The sequence below is a fragment of the Halichoeres trimaculatus genome, unplaced genomic scaffold, assembly GCF_033239565.1.
Source record: "Halichoeres trimaculatus isolate MK-OKI-2021-1 unplaced genomic scaffold, fHalTri1.1 fHalTri1_scaffold_13, whole genome shotgun sequence".
Classification (NCBI taxonomy): Eukaryota; Metazoa; Chordata; class Actinopteri; order Labriformes; family Labridae; genus Halichoeres; species Halichoeres trimaculatus.
The window spans coordinates 29,043,406-29,064,052 of NW_027437191.1; the positions used below are offsets into that span (position 1 = coordinate 29,043,406).

A 20,647-nucleotide genomic window follows, 5' to 3' on the forward strand; every position below is an offset into this window, starting at 1 on the left:
CTGTTTACCTGCCTTCCCTTTAACTTTTTGTTTTCTCTGTGCGTGCTTCGTCCTCTGCCTGTTTCACTCGTGTCACCTTTGCCTGTCGGTCTGTGTCTCTGCTCTAGCTGTGCTGCTGTCTAACGCTGCAGCTTCTTACTAAACCTGACTACAACTCCCACAGGGCATTGCAGCAGGTTCAGGTGACCAAACAGGCACCTGAGTCTCTGGCTTCCCTGAACGAATGAAGTTTGAAATGTGTTGAAATGAGTTTGGTTTGATCCTCTGGCAGCTCTAAACGCTCAGGTCTGGTTTTTATATTTTTAAAAATGTCTCTTGTTTTGAAAGTCGACATTTCTGTTGTTAAATTGAAACCACAAGAAAAACAGCACAGGGGCTTTTTTGATTTAAAAGCTGAAGAACTACATGTTTGAATATCTAAAGAGACAGATTTTCAACACACACCATGTTTTGGTGGAGAAAAACTGCCCAGAGTCTGCTGGTTTTCCAGATAACTGAACCAGAAAAGAAAAACAATCCCGACCTTAAAGCATCCGTGAAAAACCGTAAAAAACTTTTAATATAAAGAATTTTGAGCAGCCGTGCCAGGAGCATATTTTCCATCTCTTTTGGCTCAGCAGAGGAATGTTTTTGGCCTCGAACGCAGCTTGTTTCTCTGTGGTTACTTTGTTCTCTGCCACTTTGTGCTCATGTGGTCTGAGAATGAAGACGGACCCGGCTTGATCTGGTCCAAAACTGTGCTTCAGATCTTTCTGCTTTAGAGTTATAAAAGCCAGAAGAAAGGGCTCAGGAGCTGCCAGCTGGATCAGTCCATCTGGGTTCACACCCTGTCTCTGTGTCTGCGTCTGGACTAAACCAGACCCGCTTCAGCTCATCTGAAACACAAACACACATTTGGATTTTTGATGCTTGATGTCTGCGTCTGGGCCGGGAACAGCCCAGGTATCAGAGCTGGAAACTCTCCTCAGTGATTTACACAACAAAAGAGATCTGGGTCTTAGTGGATCCAGAGATTTACGTCAGTCTGAGGTTTGAAATTCATGGCGAGGGTTTTATTCTCTAAATATAAACACACTCTGATCGGATCCTGCTCACACGGTGAAAGTGTGTTAGAGGAGCTGTTTCTGGAAGGTTCTGACCTCCTGGAAATCCAAGAAGAGACCAAACCTTATCGCAGTAAATCTATTTAAATTTCAATAAAACTTTGGTGCACGTTGATTTCTTTTCCATAATTTGACGACGGCATTAGAAAACAACAGAATTTTTTTAAGCAAATTTAATTTAGAAAAAAAAACAGGAGCATAAAACAGGCTGTACTGAGCATGCCCAGTTGAACCCCAAAACAAATTTGCTCACTTTTTCTACCAACTTGGAAAAGTTGACCCATTTTTCTAACATATCAGCCACATTATTATAAACAGATCTCTGAAATAAAATAATAGAGCAGCAAATATCATCCTTTAATCATCACCTCTGTACTTGTTGAGGCAACTTTCTTTGAGAGCAGTGGTTCCAAAAGTTTTTAGCGTGAGACCCTCTGAAAAGGAAATTCACAAATACCAAAACAGACAAAAAAGCCTAAAATATTTAACTTAGCTGATGTGTAGAAAATTAGATTACCTATATGTAAATATTTCTGTTCTCAGGATGACTTGCGGCAACAAAAAAATGTAGAGAACAGATCAAAAATTTTCTGTTTACATCATTTTATATCCGGGTAACATCTATTTTTGTTTTTGTTTTTAAAATAATAGATAAAATATGCATTTCTAAATATTTTGTGACACCTATTTTGGTAACTGGTGTTTCACTATATAAAATAAAAATATAAATTAAATATTATAATAATTTTATTTGTGTTTTTAAAATTATTTTATACTACTTTAGTTAATATTATTTTTTAATTATTTTCACTTAAATTTCAATTTTTAATTAAAATTTTAATTTTTATTATTGATTAATTTTTAATCATTATTTGTTTTTTATTATTTTTAATTTTTAATCATTATTTCAGTTTTTAATATTTATTAATTTTTAATCATTAATTCAGTTTTTTATTATTTTTAATTTTATTGTTTTTAAAATAAATTGATTTAATGTTAATTTTAGTTATTATTATTTTAGTTGTTATTATAAATATTATTAAATTGTTACAATTATAAGTTGTAAAGTATAAATAATAAAGTATATTATGTTGTATACAGTCTGCTGAATTTTTGACCCAGGCTTTTTCTATTAAACTTCAAAGTTTGCTCATATTCCGAGGTCTGAAGAAAAGTTAATAAAAATATGAACTAAAGATGTTAATTCTGCTTTAATACAAAGCTATAGTAGAAGAGTCAGAGAGAAACATTTTGTCTTTGGTCTTGTATTTTTTTTATTTTCAGTAGTTTTGGTCTTTTCTTGGATTCTTTGTTAGGAGCTCTTGAAAAATTGACAGATTTTGAATCAGGAAGTTGAATAATTTCTCCGCTCCAGCTTCAGTATCTGTGGTGAAATAAAACCCAGCAGACTCCAGAAAACAAAGCAACGCTCAGGTGAATTTGTTTCCCTCAGTTTTGACACAGGGACAAACTGTATGAGCAAAGTGATTAACATCTCCTTTGGGGTCAAAGGTCGGGGTCACCCTCCTCAGGTTAGAGCTGTGGTCAGTTATTAAAAAGACGTTAATGTATCTGAAACGGTTTGAGATAAAAGGGGGAAGCTTTGTTTTACTGGATGAGCGCTCAGTGGGTGACCTCGGCCTCGGGCGCCACAGAAACCTCCACAGACCATTTTGGCTGCTTTGGAATGGCCCTTTAACAGCTTCTTAACGCTCCCTCTTTCTCTTTTCTCGGCTCGCTGCTGTAGCTCACAGAGTTCTGACTGTTTCTGCCTAATGCTCGACCCCTCTCTTCTTTCTCCTGCTCAGGCTGGTCTGTGGGAAATGAACTCATGTGGACTGGAGAAGCTGCTGGGGGGTGGCATCAGGGTCCACAACCTGCTCCTTCGGCTATTAGACAAACTTTTTGGTTTAGTTTCTATAAAGTTTTAAAAAAGTAACAGACACAGCAGAGACCCTGACAGCCGTGAACCAGCAGCTTCTCTTTCAGATGTTTTAAAAAGTTGAAAAAAGTACAAACGATGTTGCTAACTGCTCTTTTACTGCCCGTCCTGACCCTCGTGCAGGATTCAACTCGTACACTGGAAACTCAGCAGGAGTTGTAGGATCAGGAGAAGTCTATAAGGACCCGCGAGACAAATGGACGAAGAGGTGAGGAGACAAACAAAACAAATGTTCAAGAAACTTTCTAAAAGTTTAAAAACTAGCAGATGTTTGCTTTCACTCACATGAGCTCTCAGAGGAAGAGTCAGCTGTTTGTTATTCAATAGGTCAGGTTTGTTTGTTAGCAAACACTGTCCAGGAAACAACAGAGAGGAAATCCTGCTTCATCACGACTCCATGACTTTTAAAGATCTCATAATGTGTCAAGGTTTAAAAATGGGATGTAAAATGAATGCAACAGAGTATTTGAGCTGTAAGCTGTACACCGAAAAAACAGATAAGGCCAATAGACTTTTTTGTGTTTAAATGTTTTTTCTTAATTTCAATAATTCTGTATCAGCATTATTGTTTTTCTTTCTGGGCTGTGACTGCCAAAATACAGCTCGCAGCAGCTCTAATCTTCTTCCATGGGTTAAGTCTGCCACCTAGTGGCTACATTTGACATTGCATCAGAGGTGATTCATCTGTCACCACAGCTCTACAGTTTCATTTAGCAGACGCTTTAGTCAAGAGTGACGCACAACACAAGGAAGAATTTAGACAGAAGGAAAATATAGTTAGTATTTTTTTATGTAGAATAATCTAGCCAACTAATCACAATCAATTGCTGCAACAATTTCATTCAACCTTTCAACAACATTCAGTAATTAGTTCTGAAAATTGACTTGGAGCTGAATCCTTCATTCATTTTCATTCATTTCATTCATTCATTAATAAATTAATGAATGAATGAAATACACCATTTGGGCACAACAGAGGAGAAGAGTCTGGCTAGAGATTTGGAGCCACGCTGGGCTGGGAGCACCAGGCGTCTTTCACAAGCAGAGAATAACACAACAGCCGTCATAGTTTATGCAAGGGGTTCTCAAACTTTCTACGACTATGGACCCCCTACATGTTAGACATTTTCCAAGGATCCCCTCATTATCCCAACAATAATTGCTTTAATATTTATTCTATTCACTAATGAACTATTTAGTACTTTGCAGCAATAGAATAAGGCTACATTTAGAATAGAATAGAATGTGTCTTTATTGTCCACCAAAGTGGAAAATGGCTTTGGCTTATCAACACAAGAGACAGACAGCACTAAGATACAAAAGAATGTCATACATAGAAAAATATATGAGACACAATATAAAGGTTAAGGTAAAACAAGATCTAGTTAAATAACTTAATAAAACTACTATTTATTTTAAATCACTATTTTGTTTAGCTTGCCCTTACACTTGCAGCTCAAGTGACCAAACCAAGCGCAGAGGTGGAAAGACAAGATGCTCTTAATATGAGTTGAGTACACAAGCTGTACAATCTGCAGACTGACTCCAAGACAGATAATTTTTCTGAAAAGACCAAGTTGCTGTGAGCACGTCTTAAAAATAAAATCTGTGTTGGCAGAGAAGCTCAAGTGACGGTCGAGAACTGTCCCAAGATATTTAAAAGTTTCTACATTTTCAACAAGCTGACCACCAAGTAAAACTGGCTCTGTAGGCAGTTCTTGCTTTGTGTGAAAAACAAGCTCCTTTGTTTTAGACACATTGATTTCAAGTTGGCTCTCAAGACACCAAGCTTCAAGGGCCTTAGTGTTTATACTACAAGTAATTGATTTTGTTAGGTTAGAGGAAATGTTACCTCTGAGGCAGGTGTGCACAGAGTGGGGCAGGGGTCATCCCCTTCCTGGCCCAACATGTGTGTAAAAATGCCCTCCTCGTTGGCAAAACACACTTCACTGCCCTTTTGAGTGACAAAAATGCATGTGCCTTCCTTTTTGTGTTCTTTCCATCCCTGCCCTGTAAAAGTCTGTGCACACCACTGCACCAAGGTGTTTCTTGTTTTAGGTTCTTTTATTTTTTATTTTTTTATTGTTGCACAATATGAAGTGATAAACATATCAGAATCATGTGAGAGTTGATCTCATGGCGCAAAACTAAATTGGGTTAGAGTGTTGGAAAAAATGGCTGATTTTATTAGTGCAAGAGATCACAGTTTGTTGATGCACCTTTTCAGTGACTTAGCACTCTGTAAACAGTCAAAACTGCATTGCACGTTCAAGATAAGTGGTCGGTCTTCAACATATAATACAGATTTTAGCTCTCAATACAAGCAAGTAAGGCCACACACACCAGAGATCATGTGACCTCAATGATTCTCAGGAATAAGGGGCAACAACTGTGGGTAACATCCGACGATTAAAGACCCTAAAACTCATATATTCAGGCTCTTTTTGTCAGTCTGATGAAACTGAAATGTCTTTCCGTGATTCCTTAGCTCCTGTTTTGTGTATGACTTTTTCCTGTTTGTCTGCGTTACAGTCAGGAGCAGGAGAACTCGATCCCCAGCGGCGCTCCGGAGAGTCTGACCTTCAAGGAGCGCCAGCGTCTCTTCTCTCAGGGGAAGGAGGTTTCCAACAAGGTCAAGGCTTCACGCAAACTCATGGAGCTGGAGAACGAGCTCAACACCAAGCAGTAGACCGAGCCTTTGGCGTCCCAGCGCCACCTTAAAACAAAAAAAGAAAAGAAAAACTGCATCACCACGGTAACATTAAGGTGCTCCTGGGACGCGCCCGGGGTCGAGAGGGCCGGCGCTCGCTTTCCCAACCACTGACCGTCTCCTCCTGTTTGCGTTCTTTTCCCCTCTTCTGTTTTTTATTTTAATCGATGAATAACTGGACCATTCACTTGTTTTCGACGTAGCTATCTCGTTGCAATAGAAGAGACATTTATGGCTTAAATTTTCTCCCCTCTCGTTACGGTCTGTCAAAGATATATAATGATAAAGCACTGTAAAAAAGTTTTAATTGTATCTAGTGAGAATTTGAGAATCACACCACAAAGGGGGATATATTTTTGTTTATAAAAAGGTTCTCGGGGCGAGGGGATGGAGATAGTTTTATTCTCATTTTAATTTTTTTTTAAATAGCTCACTGAAATATGAACAATTTTATGATGTTATTTTATGCTCTTCTTTTTTCTGCATCATGAATTCGGTTCAGTTTGAATTCCTTCATGCCAGCAGATTCGCCCACGGTTCAGCTCCAGAAAAATCTTTTTTTATTTTCAAAACTTTAATTCTCAGTGAGCGGAAACACTGTTTTTTCATTCCGTAGCAAGAAAGCATGGGGATTTATTTTGGTGAAGTTTTAGATGAAAGACGATCCGACAGTCCAGAGAAGGATCTAAAGTGCACAACATTACTGTAAATACTTGGGTCCACAACTGTCTCACTCTTTTACTACTGTAGAAACCTGCCAGGCTACTAAAAAACTGCAAAACTAATGTGATTTAACAGAAAGTTCTGCTAAAACTGGACTGCCCCTCCCCCTGCTGTCAGTGGAGTTAAATTTTTTAATGTTTCGCCCCGATGTGAGGTAACTTTGATTTTAATTTCTTTTAAATCTAATAGTCATTTTTTGCAGAGTTGTGTGAGATTAATTTGACTGATTGTTCCCTAAATTCAAACAGAAAGAGGATTTCTTTCACTCACAATGTGATTCATGTTGGTTTTCACAATAAAAAACAAACAAAAACTACTCTTCAAGTCCTAGTTTGCTTTACAGATATTTATTACAAACCTTGTGGAAAAAAAATCTTGCACAAAAACTTGTTTTTAATATTGAATACGTGTCTGCAAACTGTGTGGAGAAGTGGATTACATTTGGGACCTCGCATACTGTGGTAACAATCTGTGATTTTCTGCATTAGACACAGAAAAGTTGTGTTTTTACAGCAGCTGGAGATCCAGATGGAGTCAAGGTGACAGAATTGTGGTTGTACAAATATATATACACACAATTTACATAAACTTATTCACCAAAACTGCTGCTCTGATGATGTAGAAAAGAAACCCCTTCTTCAGTTTTAATCCAAAAATGATATCAGTGATGTTTCCGATGTATCTCTTCTGCGGTTTGTTTGAGTGATTCCATCTTGTGTGTGGATTTATTTAATTTCTCTCTGCAGGAGCCTCCACTGAAACCCATTCTACATGATGAGATCAGAAGCTGTAATAATATCTGACCTGTAAAAACACTACAGACGTGTCTCCTCTCCTCCACAGCGACTCCTTTTTAGGTTTCAAATTGAACTGAATCATTTAAATGGTTTCATGTTTAGCCTTTTGTAAATCATTAATAAATACAGATTTTTCAACAGCACGGGCTGGAAGTGTGTTCTTTCCTCACTGTATTTAAAAAAGGTTCAAATTATTGTTTTAACAGCACATAAATGTCTATTTCTGTCTAGTTATTGCTAAACAGAGTCAAGGCACTACAGTACAAACAGATCTTATTACCCAAACTTTAAAAAACGGCCTCCAGAGGGGGATTTTTCTGCTGCCAACACCGTTTTTGTGTAAACAGTAAACCGGTGTTTTCAGTGGAAACGCTGACGTCACATTCCACCTCGCGCGAGCGCATACAACAGGACAGCAGTACAGTTGATACGATCATCGCGAGCTACCGTTTTGTGCTCGTGCAGCTCAATATGCTGTGTCTGCTGACTGTCTCCATACAAAATGTGAATTTTTTAATCCACTTTTGCATTTAGTATTCCCCAATACACCAGATGATCGGCTCAATTCTACTTCGGTAGAGATCTACCAAAAGCGGCTTGTTGAAAAGACAGTTATAGCACCACCTGCGGGCCTGGCATGTTTACTACTCTACTATACTCTCACATCTGTGCCCTTTATCCGACGATAAAAACTGCGATGTATAAATGACAAAATACAGCCATCTCTCAAAGACCAACAAATAAAAATCGATGAGCTGCTGAAAGTTGCCATTAAAGCTTCATTTAACTAATTGATTTTGTGAAATAAGATCGGAATTGGACGTATATCTATATTCTTTAACTGTGTTCTCTTGCAAAATCTTCGAAATGCGGTAATAATCTAAGCATTCAGATTCTTTGTAAAGCAATTTCTATTAATTTTATCTGTTCAAATTAAACTTATTCGGTGGCTTTACGTGAACGCAACACCATTTAACAGCAAGCGTAAAAATGTCAAGACCAAAAAAAGGCAAACCGTTTGGACTTTTATTTTGGAACTGCAAAACCGGATGTTCTGTGAGACGGGTTCGGCTCTACTCACTAATCCACAACAACTCGCGTGGCTAGAGTTCGATTCCACCTTGCTACTTTCTTATCCGTCTTTCTTTCGTTATATTTTCAACTTAAACATTTTACATATCACAGCGAGATCGTTTCACAGTGTTTCAGGAACTGACAAAAACGCGTAGTGTCCGAATGTACACGGTTTTGTCGGTTATCATTTCAAAAATAGCGTATTTTCCGATTCTCGAACGTAACTTAGTGGAAAACATAAACCGGATATGCTCATGTTTCTTATGCGAAATTTTCAAAATAAAACCACTCTGCATGTGTAAATTTAGCTAACTTTATTAACAAAATGGCGGCCCCATAGAGATACATGTCAGGATGGCCGAGCGGTCTAAGGCGCTGCGTTCAGGTCGCAGTCTCCTCTGGAGGCGTGGGTTCGAATCCCACTTCTGACAACAACATTTTTCTCTTTATACAATTTTATGTTTCGTTTTTAGTGTGTGTGTGTTTTACTGGGATACTGACTCTTTCTGTTACACTTTCAGCAATCTGTACCATTACGTTTATGAACCACTTACTGCCTTACATGCTTACAACACAGTTGCTGTAAAAATATCCATGTTTTTGATAACTACACAGAAAATGTGCATTACCTCCATTTCCATGTACCACAGTATTTTTTTTGTCCAAATATTTAAAAACCTTGGTACTACACAATAGCACTTCCATCTAAATGAACCATCTAAGATTCCAGAATTCACAAATCACAAGCTGAACTTTACTGATAACTTTTGATAAGGAAGTTGATACTTAAAAGGTGAAGTACTGAACATTGTCCAATACAAGTGTATGAAAAATTACTTTGGACTCAATTGCAACCTCCATCTGAAATGAAGCATCTCTAGTGTTTTTTAAATTCACATGCTAAATTTCCCTTCTTTATTCTTTCCCACCTGATGATACTCTGTTTTTTAACTCTTACACGCTACTAATAATTATTTCTGACCCAGTTAGGACAATAAAACAAGGAAATCAAGGATTTCATAACTCAACTCGAAATTTATTCTGCACAAAAAACAGAAGTTGAAAACAAACTGTAAAAAGCACTCATGCCAATTTTCTTTATGTCTAGAAAAAATAAAAATCTAAAACTTAAGCTCAAAACAAAGTAGACATATTTATTTTATACGTTTATATTTTTACTCTTACAAGTTTAACTTACTTTTCACTTCTTACACAAACACGGGAAGTAACAATCCTTAAACCTAAACCAAAAGTACTCTGAAATTTTAAAACATTCCTAAAATGAACTGAACATTCAGAAAATATAGCCGTTTCACAAAACACATAAGACAGCATAACAACACTTAGAGGGGAACTTAAAAGTGCAGATAAATCTGTTATGTTTTTTTCTCAAACTGAAGCTGTACAACAGTTCTCGTTCTGACAGTGTTCAGAGCTTCTTTGGCCAAATAAGAAAGCACGCAGCATCTTGAGGTCGGATGGTTTCGCCAAATTTGTCAGCCTCGCTGCAGATTCAGTTGCATATTTCAAGCAAGCAGCCTTCACATCAGTAAACCTATACAAGAAGGAAAACAAACGAAGAAGACTTAAGAGTAAATTTGTCACTTGTTAACATAAAAAAACAATAAAAAATGTAGAAACATTTAGGCCAAAAAGGCTTCCTGTATGTATTCAGGTCTATTTTCATTTACCCATATGTATTGTATTATAAAATCCTTACAATGTCTGGTTCCAGATGAAAAGCTGAACGGCATCTTCCCATCTGCTTCATCAGTCCACTCAATGAAAAGATCCGACTTTCCATCAGAGCCACCGTCCTCCTGGGCACACTCTTCCACACGGTCCGGGCTGCAGGAGGCAGCTTTGCCGAGGCTCTGTTCCTGAAACCTGATTATATCAGAAACAAGGTGAGTTTGCAAACTTATCTTGAAAATGTGCATACTTTGACCTCTCTGACATTAAAAACTTAAGTTGGAGGCTACATTTAAAGGCATTTTTTAAAATTCTGATTTCAATTCTGTTTGTTGAAAATGACTACTTTTGAAGTAATTCTTCTTGCAAACAATAATTTGTAACTCAAAATGATTCAACAAGCATCTCCAACCTGATGCAGATAATTCTGACATTTGTTAAATAAATGCTAGATTAAGTGATCTGACTAAAGCCATGTCCACACGTAGCCAGGTATTTTCAAAAACGAACATCTCCCCCTTGTCCATTTTTAAAATTACTTTCGTCCAAATGCAATGGGCAAATACCCCGATAAGCGCGGCTTCAGGGCATGGCAAACCCATATTTGGCAGTGTTTTTCCAGACATAAAACCTGTGTCAGCCAATCAGAATGAGCCCCCATCATTCAGCTGTGACGTTTGAGAACCGAAATCTCAGTTTACCGGCGACCAACGGAAACCATGAAACCAGAGTTTTCCAAAAGCTTTACTTTGGCCAGAAATTTCAGAAAACAACATTTTAAGTGCCGCAGAGCTGTGGTTTCATGTGGATGACAGGCGCAAACTACTAAAATATATGCAGTATCTGAAATACCTGGCTACTCGTGGACATGGCCTAAGACTTAGCAGGAACAACCTATCAAGCACTTAGAGTTCCAATAAAGTGACCTAAAGTACCAACAACATACCTGAGTCCAACCATGCTGTCGATATAACTCGCGTGGCCGGCATCCACCAGCTCCTTGGCAACATGAACACCATCAGCCAGGATGTCCACCTCCCAGTGTGAGTTTGAAACAAACACCCTGAAGAGGACCTGGAGGTTTTTCTGGTACAAACACTGCTCAAAGAAGACCGCTGCCTCATCAGTCCACTGCCCGTCCTCTTGGATTGGCTTCACCCCTCCCAGGATGCTTGGGTATGTCACCCTTGGGAGGTTGGTTACATCCCCTGGAAGTATCTTCAGCTTGGAGAGCTCAGTGTACGGTATGCTTTCATAGTGACCGTAATCCACCAGGTACAGAAGTATTGTGGTGTCCAGGTTTACAATTTCAGCTCTGCACCACTTGTTCTCAGATTTTATCAGGCAGCATTTCCCACAAACAAGGTGGGCTTCAGGAAGAGGAGACATCTGCTCAGGGAGGCTGTCCAACGTCATGGACACCTTGTTCATAATGAGAAGCAAGTCTTCCAGTACGACACAGAACTGAAATGGATTTGTCACTGCAGCAACAAAACCAGAGTATCCTTTGTTCAAATCAACAGGAGCAAAGATTAGTTCTTGAAGAGGGCTTGTGTCTGACTCTTCTTCCATCTCATTCTTGCTTTCAACAGGTGTCAGATCCTCCCCAATCTGCAGTGAGGCTGGGGACTTGAGAAACGGTCCATTCAAGACTACCTCAACCATCCAAAGATCTTCAACATCTGAGTAATGCTCAAACACCAGCTTGACTTCTTTCCCTATCATAGGTTTGAGGGTTTCAAACCACAGTTTGTCCTCACACTCTCCTTCAGGGCAGTTCACCTTACACAAAACTGCAAGATTGTGCATTTCTTCCAAGTCACTGCAACAGTGTCGAATTGAGCCATTTGGGATTTCCTCTGTTTTCCCATGATCTGCCAGGAAAACTTCAGATGACTTGAGGCCAACATGTTGAACAACAGCCCTGTGCCATGGCCCATCCCAATTCACCTGGACCAAGCATTTCAGGCCTGTTTTGACATCTTCTTCAGCCACCTTGTCATATTTGAGTAGGTTTTTGGCTATGTGACTTTCCAGTGCATCTATCACTTTGCTTGTCTTGTTTGTTCTGATGTAAAAACTTCCGTTACTCAGGACTGACAGAATTGTGGCATTCTCTGTGTCTTTAGCTTGAATAGTTGTCGGTATGATCGCCCTGTCACACTCTGCTTTGACAGAAGATGTCACTTCAGTTTTCTTCTGACTCTTTCTAGAAACCCTTGTGTTTCTGGTGGTTGCTCTTCTGAGGCGTCTAGAGCAAAGTACTTTGGGCTGGACTGGCACAGCCTGTGGTTTCTTGAAGGTTATGATTTCTGTATCTGCATTATGCAGAGTTTTCTGGGAAGTGGTTGCTTCATTCTGACACACTGTGTTTGAAAAGTTGTGGTATTCAGGTGCAGGTAAACTCTCCGGGGACTGGTTTTCTTTCTTGATTTCAGTACAACTTGTGACAGCAGGTTCAACTGTACCTAGGGGAACAGCTGCCAGATAGATAACTTCAACTTTGACTTTCCACTGAGATCCACTCTCACTGACAAAATCAACCGAGAGGGGCTTCTCCATGACGGTTTCAATGAAAGACCCATCAGTGTCATACATGTTGGCATCCATCAAACAGCATGGTATACTGAATCTTGGTTGAGCCAGACACTCCTTTGGAATGGGGAAAATCTTCTCCTTCCCAACAACAGCAGAGTTTCCGTAGTCCACAAATTCAACTTTGAGACAGGAACTTCCTTCATAGTCCTTCACAGCAGCGCGATACAGAGCACCATCTTCTTCAAACTCAGCTAGGACAAGGTCATTGATCCCCACAGATGAGACAGTTTTCAAGGAATCTCTGATGGCACTTGAGTTGAGATAATCTACCATTTTCAAGATGTCTGGTTCATCTTGTGACAGCTGAAGGAAAAAACTGCTGCTGGAATTAATGTGGGAGGTGAAACACTTGGCCCTGAAACCGGCATACACTTTAGTGTCAGGCAAAGACGAAACTTGAGGAACCTCTGGTTCTCCTTTAGGTGGTAGTTGCTTCATCTGTCGGCTTGTATCGAGGAACTCTTCTCGTTCTTTTACTAAAGAGGTCTTGGCTCTTGTGTTCTTGTGCTGTTTTTTACCACCACCATTTTTGGTGTTGTCTGTCTTTTTATGGATTGCCCTTCCGACTTTAGTGCTGCTGTGGGCGTTTGATGTAGGGGACCTCAAAGGTGTGCCTTTTTGGGGGTTCCTGCATTTAAAGGGACTCCTCTCTCTTTTGAAGACAGTGTTACTGTTTGTCCTTGTGCTGCTTGTGGCAAAACTCACCACTGTTTTTGGTTTAGGTGAAAGGCTGAGGATGAGTTCATTTACCTTCTCATTGATGTTTACATCTCCATCGAACAGTTCAACATCAAAGGAACCATCGTCGTTCTGTCCAGCTATGACAGCTCGTACTTCTTTGTTGAGAATCTCACTGTCGAGCCATTCCTTCACATCTGCATAGGTTTCCCCCTTGGTCACTGACGCAAGGCTGCACTTCACAGCCTGCATGGGAGTGTACAACAGCTCCACCGAGTCTCTGGGGATGAACATGGCTTGAGTTTTCTCTGATAGGCTGGTGTTACCATAATCCACAAAGAAAACATTGAGATGCAGAGGTGATTGAGCAGGATGCACTAAGCCCCTGTACCATTTGCCATCAAAGTATTTTGCCAGGCACATCTTCCTCACAATAGCTCTTGTGCTGGCCTGTGCCATGTCCTTACTCTCTTCTGAGATTTTGCTTTCTAGCTCCTCAATAATTTCAGAGTTTCTGTCAAGATGGCAGTAGACCTCGCAATGACTGCTTACATGAGTGATGAAAACCTCTTCTTCTTTTCCAAGAGTCAGATTGAATGAAGAGTAGGTGAAGGACTCTGGGAACACTGTTGACACTTGCTTTGCAGAGACTGTAACTTCTCTTGCAAGGCCCTTCTCCAACAGCAGTTTGGTGATGCTTTGTTTGGATTCCGAGTTATAGAGGTCAACAACATTGTACAGCCCTTTGTTTTTGACGTTCATCTGTGAGATGATTTTACATCTTAAGGCACCAGTGCTGATGAAATCTTTCATTAAATTAAGCGCCTCCAGACTCCAATCCCCGGAGTCCTTGGGATCAACAGGTTCAATGATGTTGTAAAGGCTGCATCTGAAAGCTTGCCCTTCCATATGAATGAATTCTGGCATTACCGCCTGCAGATTGTCCTCACTGGTTGTGACAGTACAGCCATAGTCAACTAAAATCACTTTAGCTATATCATTCTGTTTTTCTTTCAAAATGGCCCTGTAGCATCTTCCATCATGAGGTGTCTTGGCAACACAACATGAATCGTCTGGTTGTAAGGGGACTCTGTGAGTTGAGTAATGTTGCTGAGCTTTATCCATCTGTTCCTCCAAATCTTGAATTTTTTCCAGACGCTGACACCAGAACTCTGATGGAGAGCTGATGCTGGTGCACCGCACAGCAAAATCATACCCTGGCTTGATGTTCAATACTTTGAAGCTAACCGGGGGTTGAGGCTTCGCAGTTTCCTTTTCGCTCGTTTTCTCTTTCTCTTCACAGTCCTTCCATTGGTTGTGACATCCATTTGTGTCAGTTGCCACATCAGATCTAGGACAACTTGTTTTGTCTCTGCTTTTCTGCTCCAGAGGCTCTGTGGGAATGTTGCTCCAGAATTCAGCTTCTTTGGAAGAGATCAGCAGCCCAGAGATACTTTGCTTTTTCTCACTCCCCATCTCAAAGAGGTCCACAACGAATTTGTTTTTCCTCACCTGGACCACATGGGCCAGCATGGCTTTGTTTGACACCACTTGTCGAAAAAAGTTGGAGGTAGAGCTGGCCCACACGTCATCAAAAGGAATAGCATTAACAAGGGTACAACAAATGGCGAATGGTGATTTGCTTGCGAATGCCTCGGGTATCTTCTTGATCAACATGTGTGGTACTTTCTCAATGTTGCCAAAGTCGATAAAAAGGATTTCCGCTCCATGCTCAAGAGTGTCCATCACAACACCCCTGTAGAAATGCATGTCTTCCTCATAAAGTGCGCAACACAATGTCCCAGGCTCAGGATTCAGTAGCACATCTTCATCCAGCTTCACTTGATCAAAGTGTCCAGCCATTTTGGTCATCATTTCTTCAAACTCTTCATTGCGTTTTTGTGTTCTGATCCAGAAATGGTTTGGGTTATCAACATGTTCAACATAGCCCACAAAGACAGAATTCACATGAACTCCCTCTTCTTCCAGTGTTTTATCAAAAGCTTCTTCCATGATGGCCTCTGAGCTTAAATAGCTACTCTGAGTTGGCAATGCTTCCATATTAAAAACTGACTTCGCCTTCATGTCAGGAATCTCTTGAGTGAGCTCAGTATTCTTTGCATGATTATTTTGAGCACTGATCAATGTGACAGAGTAGAGATGTTTTTCTTCATCAAAACTTTTGATGTCTACTTCTAACACCTTGCCAAGCAAACCTTCCTTGAAGAAAGTCAACTGCTGAGTTTTGAGCGCCTCATCCTGGTCCCTGAGGCATGAGAGTGAACATGGGAATGCCATGATGGGTGTGAAAATGTCCAACGGCAAGCTGTGGACGTTCTCAACTTTGACAGATTCAAAGAATCCATAGTCAATGAAAAAAACTCTAACTTGAGAGTTGACTGGGCGATACGGCACAAAACCTCTGTACCATCTCCCATCTTTCCTTTTGACGGAGCATAACAAGCATAGGTTTTCATGAGTCCTTTGATTGTGGTCTTTGGTTTTGTATTCACAAACTTCTGATAGTTTCTTTGACATTTCCCAAAGATCTGCATCCTTATCAGACAACTGACAGTAAAACAGCCCAGGGTTGACGGCAGCAGTCACGTGCATTTTAACACGTGTCCCACCAGGAAGTCTAGATGCACAGAGTGACAGAATTTGTTCATGACCGGGCAAACCAGATGGTTTGAAGCTGAACTCTTGGCCTCTTGGTTTTTCAATGAGTAAGTCAGGAACTGGCTGAGTATTTTGTTTGAGAGGCACTTCTGTGAGCATCTCAACCAGAAGGAGAAAAGTATCTGTGTCCACATGCCTTCCAAAGCCATGCTGAACCAGGCCGTTGTTGATATCAAAGGCTTCCAAAAGTAGCACTTTGTGAGGAAGGAAGGCTTGGATGTAGCCCGTGACACTTTGTCCAATCAGGGATGAGAGGTACTTTTCAACTACAGAGCCAGAACAGCCTTGAAGCAGAAGCACATTTGCAAGGAAGCCACATACGATCTTGGGAGGAAGGAAAAATAAGTCACTTGAACAGGAAGATATGCGGGTGATGTCCACACTCAAGACATTGCCATGATCTATCAGGAACACATCGAACAAGTCCTCTTTTCGGTTCTGAACTCTTCCTCTGTACCAGCGGGCTGAAGTCACATCCTCCACAAGACAAAACTCTCCAATATCTACAGTGGCTTTAATCTTTGGTATGTTCTGGATCTCTCCTTGCAGGATGGTGTAGTCAAGCTCACAGATAGTAAGATACTGTGCCTGGAAATGTATCAGAGTTGCTTCAGGATTCCAGTCCAAGTGAGTAAGCTTGAGGTCCACTGGCCAAAGGGCACACGGTGTAGACTGACCAGCAGTCTGAGACCTGCAAATTTAAGTGGATTGTTTCAATTTCTTAACAACATAAAATTAAATACTACATGCATTTCAAACACCTGAGCGGTCTACTACAATACCATACTCCACCACTGGACATTTAAATACATTTTTGAAAACATATAAGCCATCATATTTTAACATCATTGCAAATGCATACATTGCAATCCTAAAAGAAAAGTTGTTCCTTTTGAAATCATAACTCTAGTGCAGAGGTCTTCAACGTTTTTAAGACCAAGAACCCTCTAACCGATGGAGAGACAGAGCAGGGACCCCAAGGCCTAGTACTGCATATAAACGTACCGTGTTAGTGTGCATTCAGTATTAAGCTATTCTGGGACTTGTGATTGGCAGAGCAAGGATAGAAGCAGGTCTTCTTCTGTCTTGTCATTTCTGACTGAAATTTAGCATCTTTAGCCTCCATGTATCCATCAGTGTGTGCTCAAAGACAATAACATGAGTAAAAATTAAAATATTTGTGAATATTTTCTTGAAGAAAATTTCCTAATAACCAAAGATGTCACAGACCCTCTCGAGGCCAGGGACCCCCTGTTGAAGATCTCTGCTTTATTAAATAGCTTGGCTATAAACTTGAAAACGAATAATCAAAAACTGGCGAATTACTCAAGGACTTGTGTCCAGAGACACTTTATCATAGTGTAGAATTACAATTTTTCCTACCTCAGATCATCAGAACTTTGCACTGACTGCATTTCAGTAGCATCAATACCAGTCACATCATAAACAAGACCTGAGGAAAAAAAGAAAAAAAAATGCAGTGTATCTGCTTTAGATTTTAATTTTCAGCAACATCAAAATCAATAGAAAAGTGCAACCCAGCTATATTTTGTAACTTTTTGCATGTAATTCGGGGCTGGCTGCTGAGATGCACAATCTGGAAGTCAGCAGACAAATTTCTAATTTTATCTTGTAAAAACTGGTCTCAGGGGACATTTTTATTTATTTTTTTATGTTTTAGTAGCAGTCTAAAAAATGTGTCTTTGGTAGAACACTGACGCCCTCTGCAGGAAGGGCCAAAGCAGCCACTATTTTCTGAAGCGGCTGAGGTTCTGTAAAGGGAATATTGCAGGTTAAAGACAACTGTTAAGAAATTGATAGAAAAATAACTTCTACATCTGCATTGAAAACAAGCCTTTGAATGTGACATCACAAAAGGGAGTCTAGCTGTTTCTGCCTCTGTTTAACATTCATAAACATGGATCCAAATATCACTCCTGTCAATGAAGAGGTAGAAAATTAATAGCCTTGTACTTATTTTAATTATACATTTAAAAACACAGCCAGATGTGTCAGAGAGGAGGATGCTGTACAACTTTCATGTCTTCTTGATGTTGTGCTGGTCAGTACAGGAGTACTTTCAGTGAGAGACTGATTGTACCTAAGTGCACTACCGAGCGTCATAGAAAATCATTCCTGCCTGTGGCTATCACACAGTGCAACTCCCCACTCTCATTTAGTTCAAGCAAATAATGTGCACTAATTACCTCTGTGTACTTATTTAAGAATTCTTGCAACAACCCATAACTTATGTCATTATTATTATACCATATTTTCTTTGTAAAATGTGCACATTTCCTCTTATTGTCTGTTTCTAAGGTTTGAACTGAGCAGGGAAAAAAGACCTTTAAATTTGCTGCGTACTTTGCTTGGAATGAGCTGCAAAAAGACCTGAAACTGAATGAGCTGGTCTCATTGGACACTTTTAAGAGATTGTCAAATGATGTAAACACTGAGGCATCTGGCTGCAGATGTGTCAACAGATGATTTTGCTTCCTTTAATAATCCAGCCCGTCTTTAATTATTGTACATAAAGTGTTTTACAGGTCTGTGTATTTTGTGAGAAATGCTGCAAGAAACTTTGTACATAGTGCTGCTGCCTATCTTGGCTAGGACACTCTTGTAAAAGAGATTTTTAATCTCAATGAGTTTCTTTTCCTGGTTAAATAAAGGTTAAATAAAATAATAACTCTATTTTAAAACTATATTCAATTTTCACACGACATGAGTGCTTTATTTCGTACTTTCAATATCTTAACACTTTTTTTAATAGGGGCAGCTTTAACAATATAGTAATTTCCCTTTAGGATATCCATGAAGTATTTCTGGTTCTGATTTAAGTGAACAACTTACAGTGAACTAACAGACAAAACTTGCTATGTCTGTCCATATCAACTGCAGTAAGCATATTTTTTCAGCATTTTCATTTTCTCTGTTAGCTATAACGGCTACTATGGCTGTCACTCGAAAAAAATCTTACTTATCAAGACTTATCAGCACTGTTTTAGTACAATGCAGTCCCAACGGGCTAACGCATAAAATATAAACAGTTGAAAAGTCAAACTCAGATTATCCTGGCCTCATTGAAAGGACGAAACACAGTTAGCTTAATCTGTGTAATGGGAAACTGGCTTAATCACAAAACCTGAAATCCACAGATTATGGAGAAATCCAGGCAAACCTGAGGGACTCTGAAGACTCTTGAACGGCGGTGTATCGTTGTTATTCAGACAAAGCTAGCGGCGGTTAATCCAGGCAAACTAACGTCAAAGGAGGCTAAAGCTAACGTCGGAGTTAACGGTCATCCTACGCACCCGTTAAACGAACGTCAAACGGCAGTTTGTCTCGAATTCCTCTCAGTTAACGCAGATAACTTTGTTATCTTGGCTTCTATTAGCTGTTTCCTACCTCTCGTACCGCCTCATGTTCACCTGTCCGGTTAACGATGCTCCACGGCCAAGACACAAGGCACGTGCCCACCTGACTTCCTGCCCCTTCTGTAGAAATAAAAGGTGAGACTTTATCCCGTCTTTCTGTCGTCAAATTAAAAAAAAAAAAAAAAATCAAATTAAAGTCTGCCTATTTGAAAAATATGACAACTTTAAATATTTTTGACTCAAATTTAAGCATGTATTAGTAGAAATCATCACACTTACGTAAAAACAGACTTTGACTTTGCATTTTTAATTTGCAACGGACCTCGGTTTTGACAAAATGACCGAAAAGAAAAAAAAAAGGATCATCACGGATCAATTCAAACTCATTTATATTTATAAAGCACCTTTCATACATTGAAATAAAATGAGTAAATTGTTTTTTTTTACATAAAAATAAAAGACAGTGGATAACATCAAAATATTAGGAGTCCTATGAAATACTTAAACGTAATGAATACCACGAAAAAAAAAAAAAATTTAAAAAAATAAAATAAGATGATTTTGAAAGAGAAATGAACCGAAACGTGGTCAAACTATATTAAATAAAATAAATAAAATAATTAAAATAGAAAATAATTAAAATTTAATGAAATTAAAAAAAAAAAAAAAAGAATAAAATTGAAACTCTCCATAAAGGAAACCTTTTTAATAAGCTGCTCACTATCCTTTTAGAGTTCAAAGACATGATATTTTAAGGCCCTTTAATATTTCATGTAACATAATTTAAGTATAAAGTATAATGTTATCGTAAAAATCTAATTTTGCCTTAAAAAAATGGAAAATAAAATAATATGCAAAATTGAATGACCTATTTGCACATAACTCTAGGCTTCCAGTCTAAATCATTTACCTAGCAAAACCTGTCAGATGTTATCTTTTACCAGCTTAACATTTCTATTTATTTATTCATTCATTCATTCATTTTTAATTTCTTAAGTTTTTGACTGTTTAGAGCTGTTATTTGAAACACCTTTTATTTCTTAAGTCAGCGAGATACAGTGTAAAATATCCTAAACTAAACCACCACGCGTCTCATAGTATTATACATTTGAATGTATACATATGTATAGCTGAAGCTTATTTCTGGCTCAAATCAGGTTGTGTAAAAGAGCCGGATCACTGTAGGAGGCAGGATGGATGGATGGGCAGATGGATGAGGGTTTTTCTGTTAATCATTAATAACCTGGATTAGGCTCAGTCCTCTGTAAATATGA

At 39.1% G+C, this 20,647-nt stretch overlaps 2 protein-coding genes and 1 non-coding gene across 15 annotated transcripts in view; 2 read left to right on the plus strand and 1 right to left on the minus strand.

Moving 5' to 3' along the window:
• Nucleotides 1-7,415, plus strand: part of afdna (afadin, adherens junction formation factor a) — a 140,293-nt gene extending 132,878 nt beyond the window's left edge. For 11 of the 12 annotated variants that reach the window (XM_074684593.1, XM_074684590.1, XM_074684589.1 and 8 more), the window contains 2 exons: nt 3,169-3,253; nt 5,578-7,415. In XM_074684593.1, coding sequence (XP_074540694.1) covers nt 3,169-3,253; nt 5,578-5,734 — 242 coding nt within the window. In that variant the 3' untranslated portion in view covers nt 5,735-7,415. The remainder of the gene's footprint in view (nt 1-3,168; nt 3,254-5,577) is intronic. The other variant, XM_074684599.1, reaches the window with a different exon arrangement.
• A 1,282-nt stretch (nt 7,416-8,697) lies between these two features.
• Nucleotides 8,698-8,780, plus strand: trnal-cag (transfer RNA leucine (anticodon CAG)). Its single transcript has one exon. It is a non-coding gene; the product is annotated as a tRNA-Leu (tRNA).
• Nucleotides 8,781-9,488: 708 nt separating this feature from the next.
• On the minus strand, nt 9,489-19,482 carry tdrd15 (tudor domain containing 15). Of its 2 annotated transcripts, none has more exons than XM_074685794.1 (5): nt 19,405-19,482; nt 17,380-17,449; nt 10,988-16,687; nt 10,070-10,236; nt 9,489-9,904 (listed from the first exon to the last, which is right to left on the minus strand). In XM_074685794.1, the coding sequence occupies exons 2-5, from the start codon at nt 17,409-17,411 to the stop codon at nt 9,891-9,893; spliced, it is 5,913 nt and encodes a 1,970-aa protein (XP_074541895.1). In that variant the 5' UTR covers nt 17,412-17,449; nt 19,405-19,482; the 3' UTR covers nt 9,489-9,890. The 2 variants fall into 2 exon arrangements, with proteins under 2 accessions (XP_074541895.1, XP_074541896.1); XM_074685795.1 differs by having other exon boundaries at nt 19,178-19,476.
• Nucleotides 19,483-20,647: the final 1,165 nt, after the last annotated feature.

Coding starts and splice junctions, on each gene's coding strand:
- tdrd15 (XM_074685794.1), bottom strand. CDS start 17,411: ATGCAGTCAGTGCAAAGTTCTGATGATCTGAG. Junction 16,688..17,379: donor CAAAGTTCTGATGATCTGAG/GTAGGAAAAATT, acceptor TTAAATTTGCAG/GTCTCAGACTGCTGGTCAGT. Junction 10,237..10,987: donor GACAGCATGGTTGGACTCAG/GTATGTTGTTGG, acceptor TGATATAATCAG/GTTTCAGGAACAGAGCCTCG.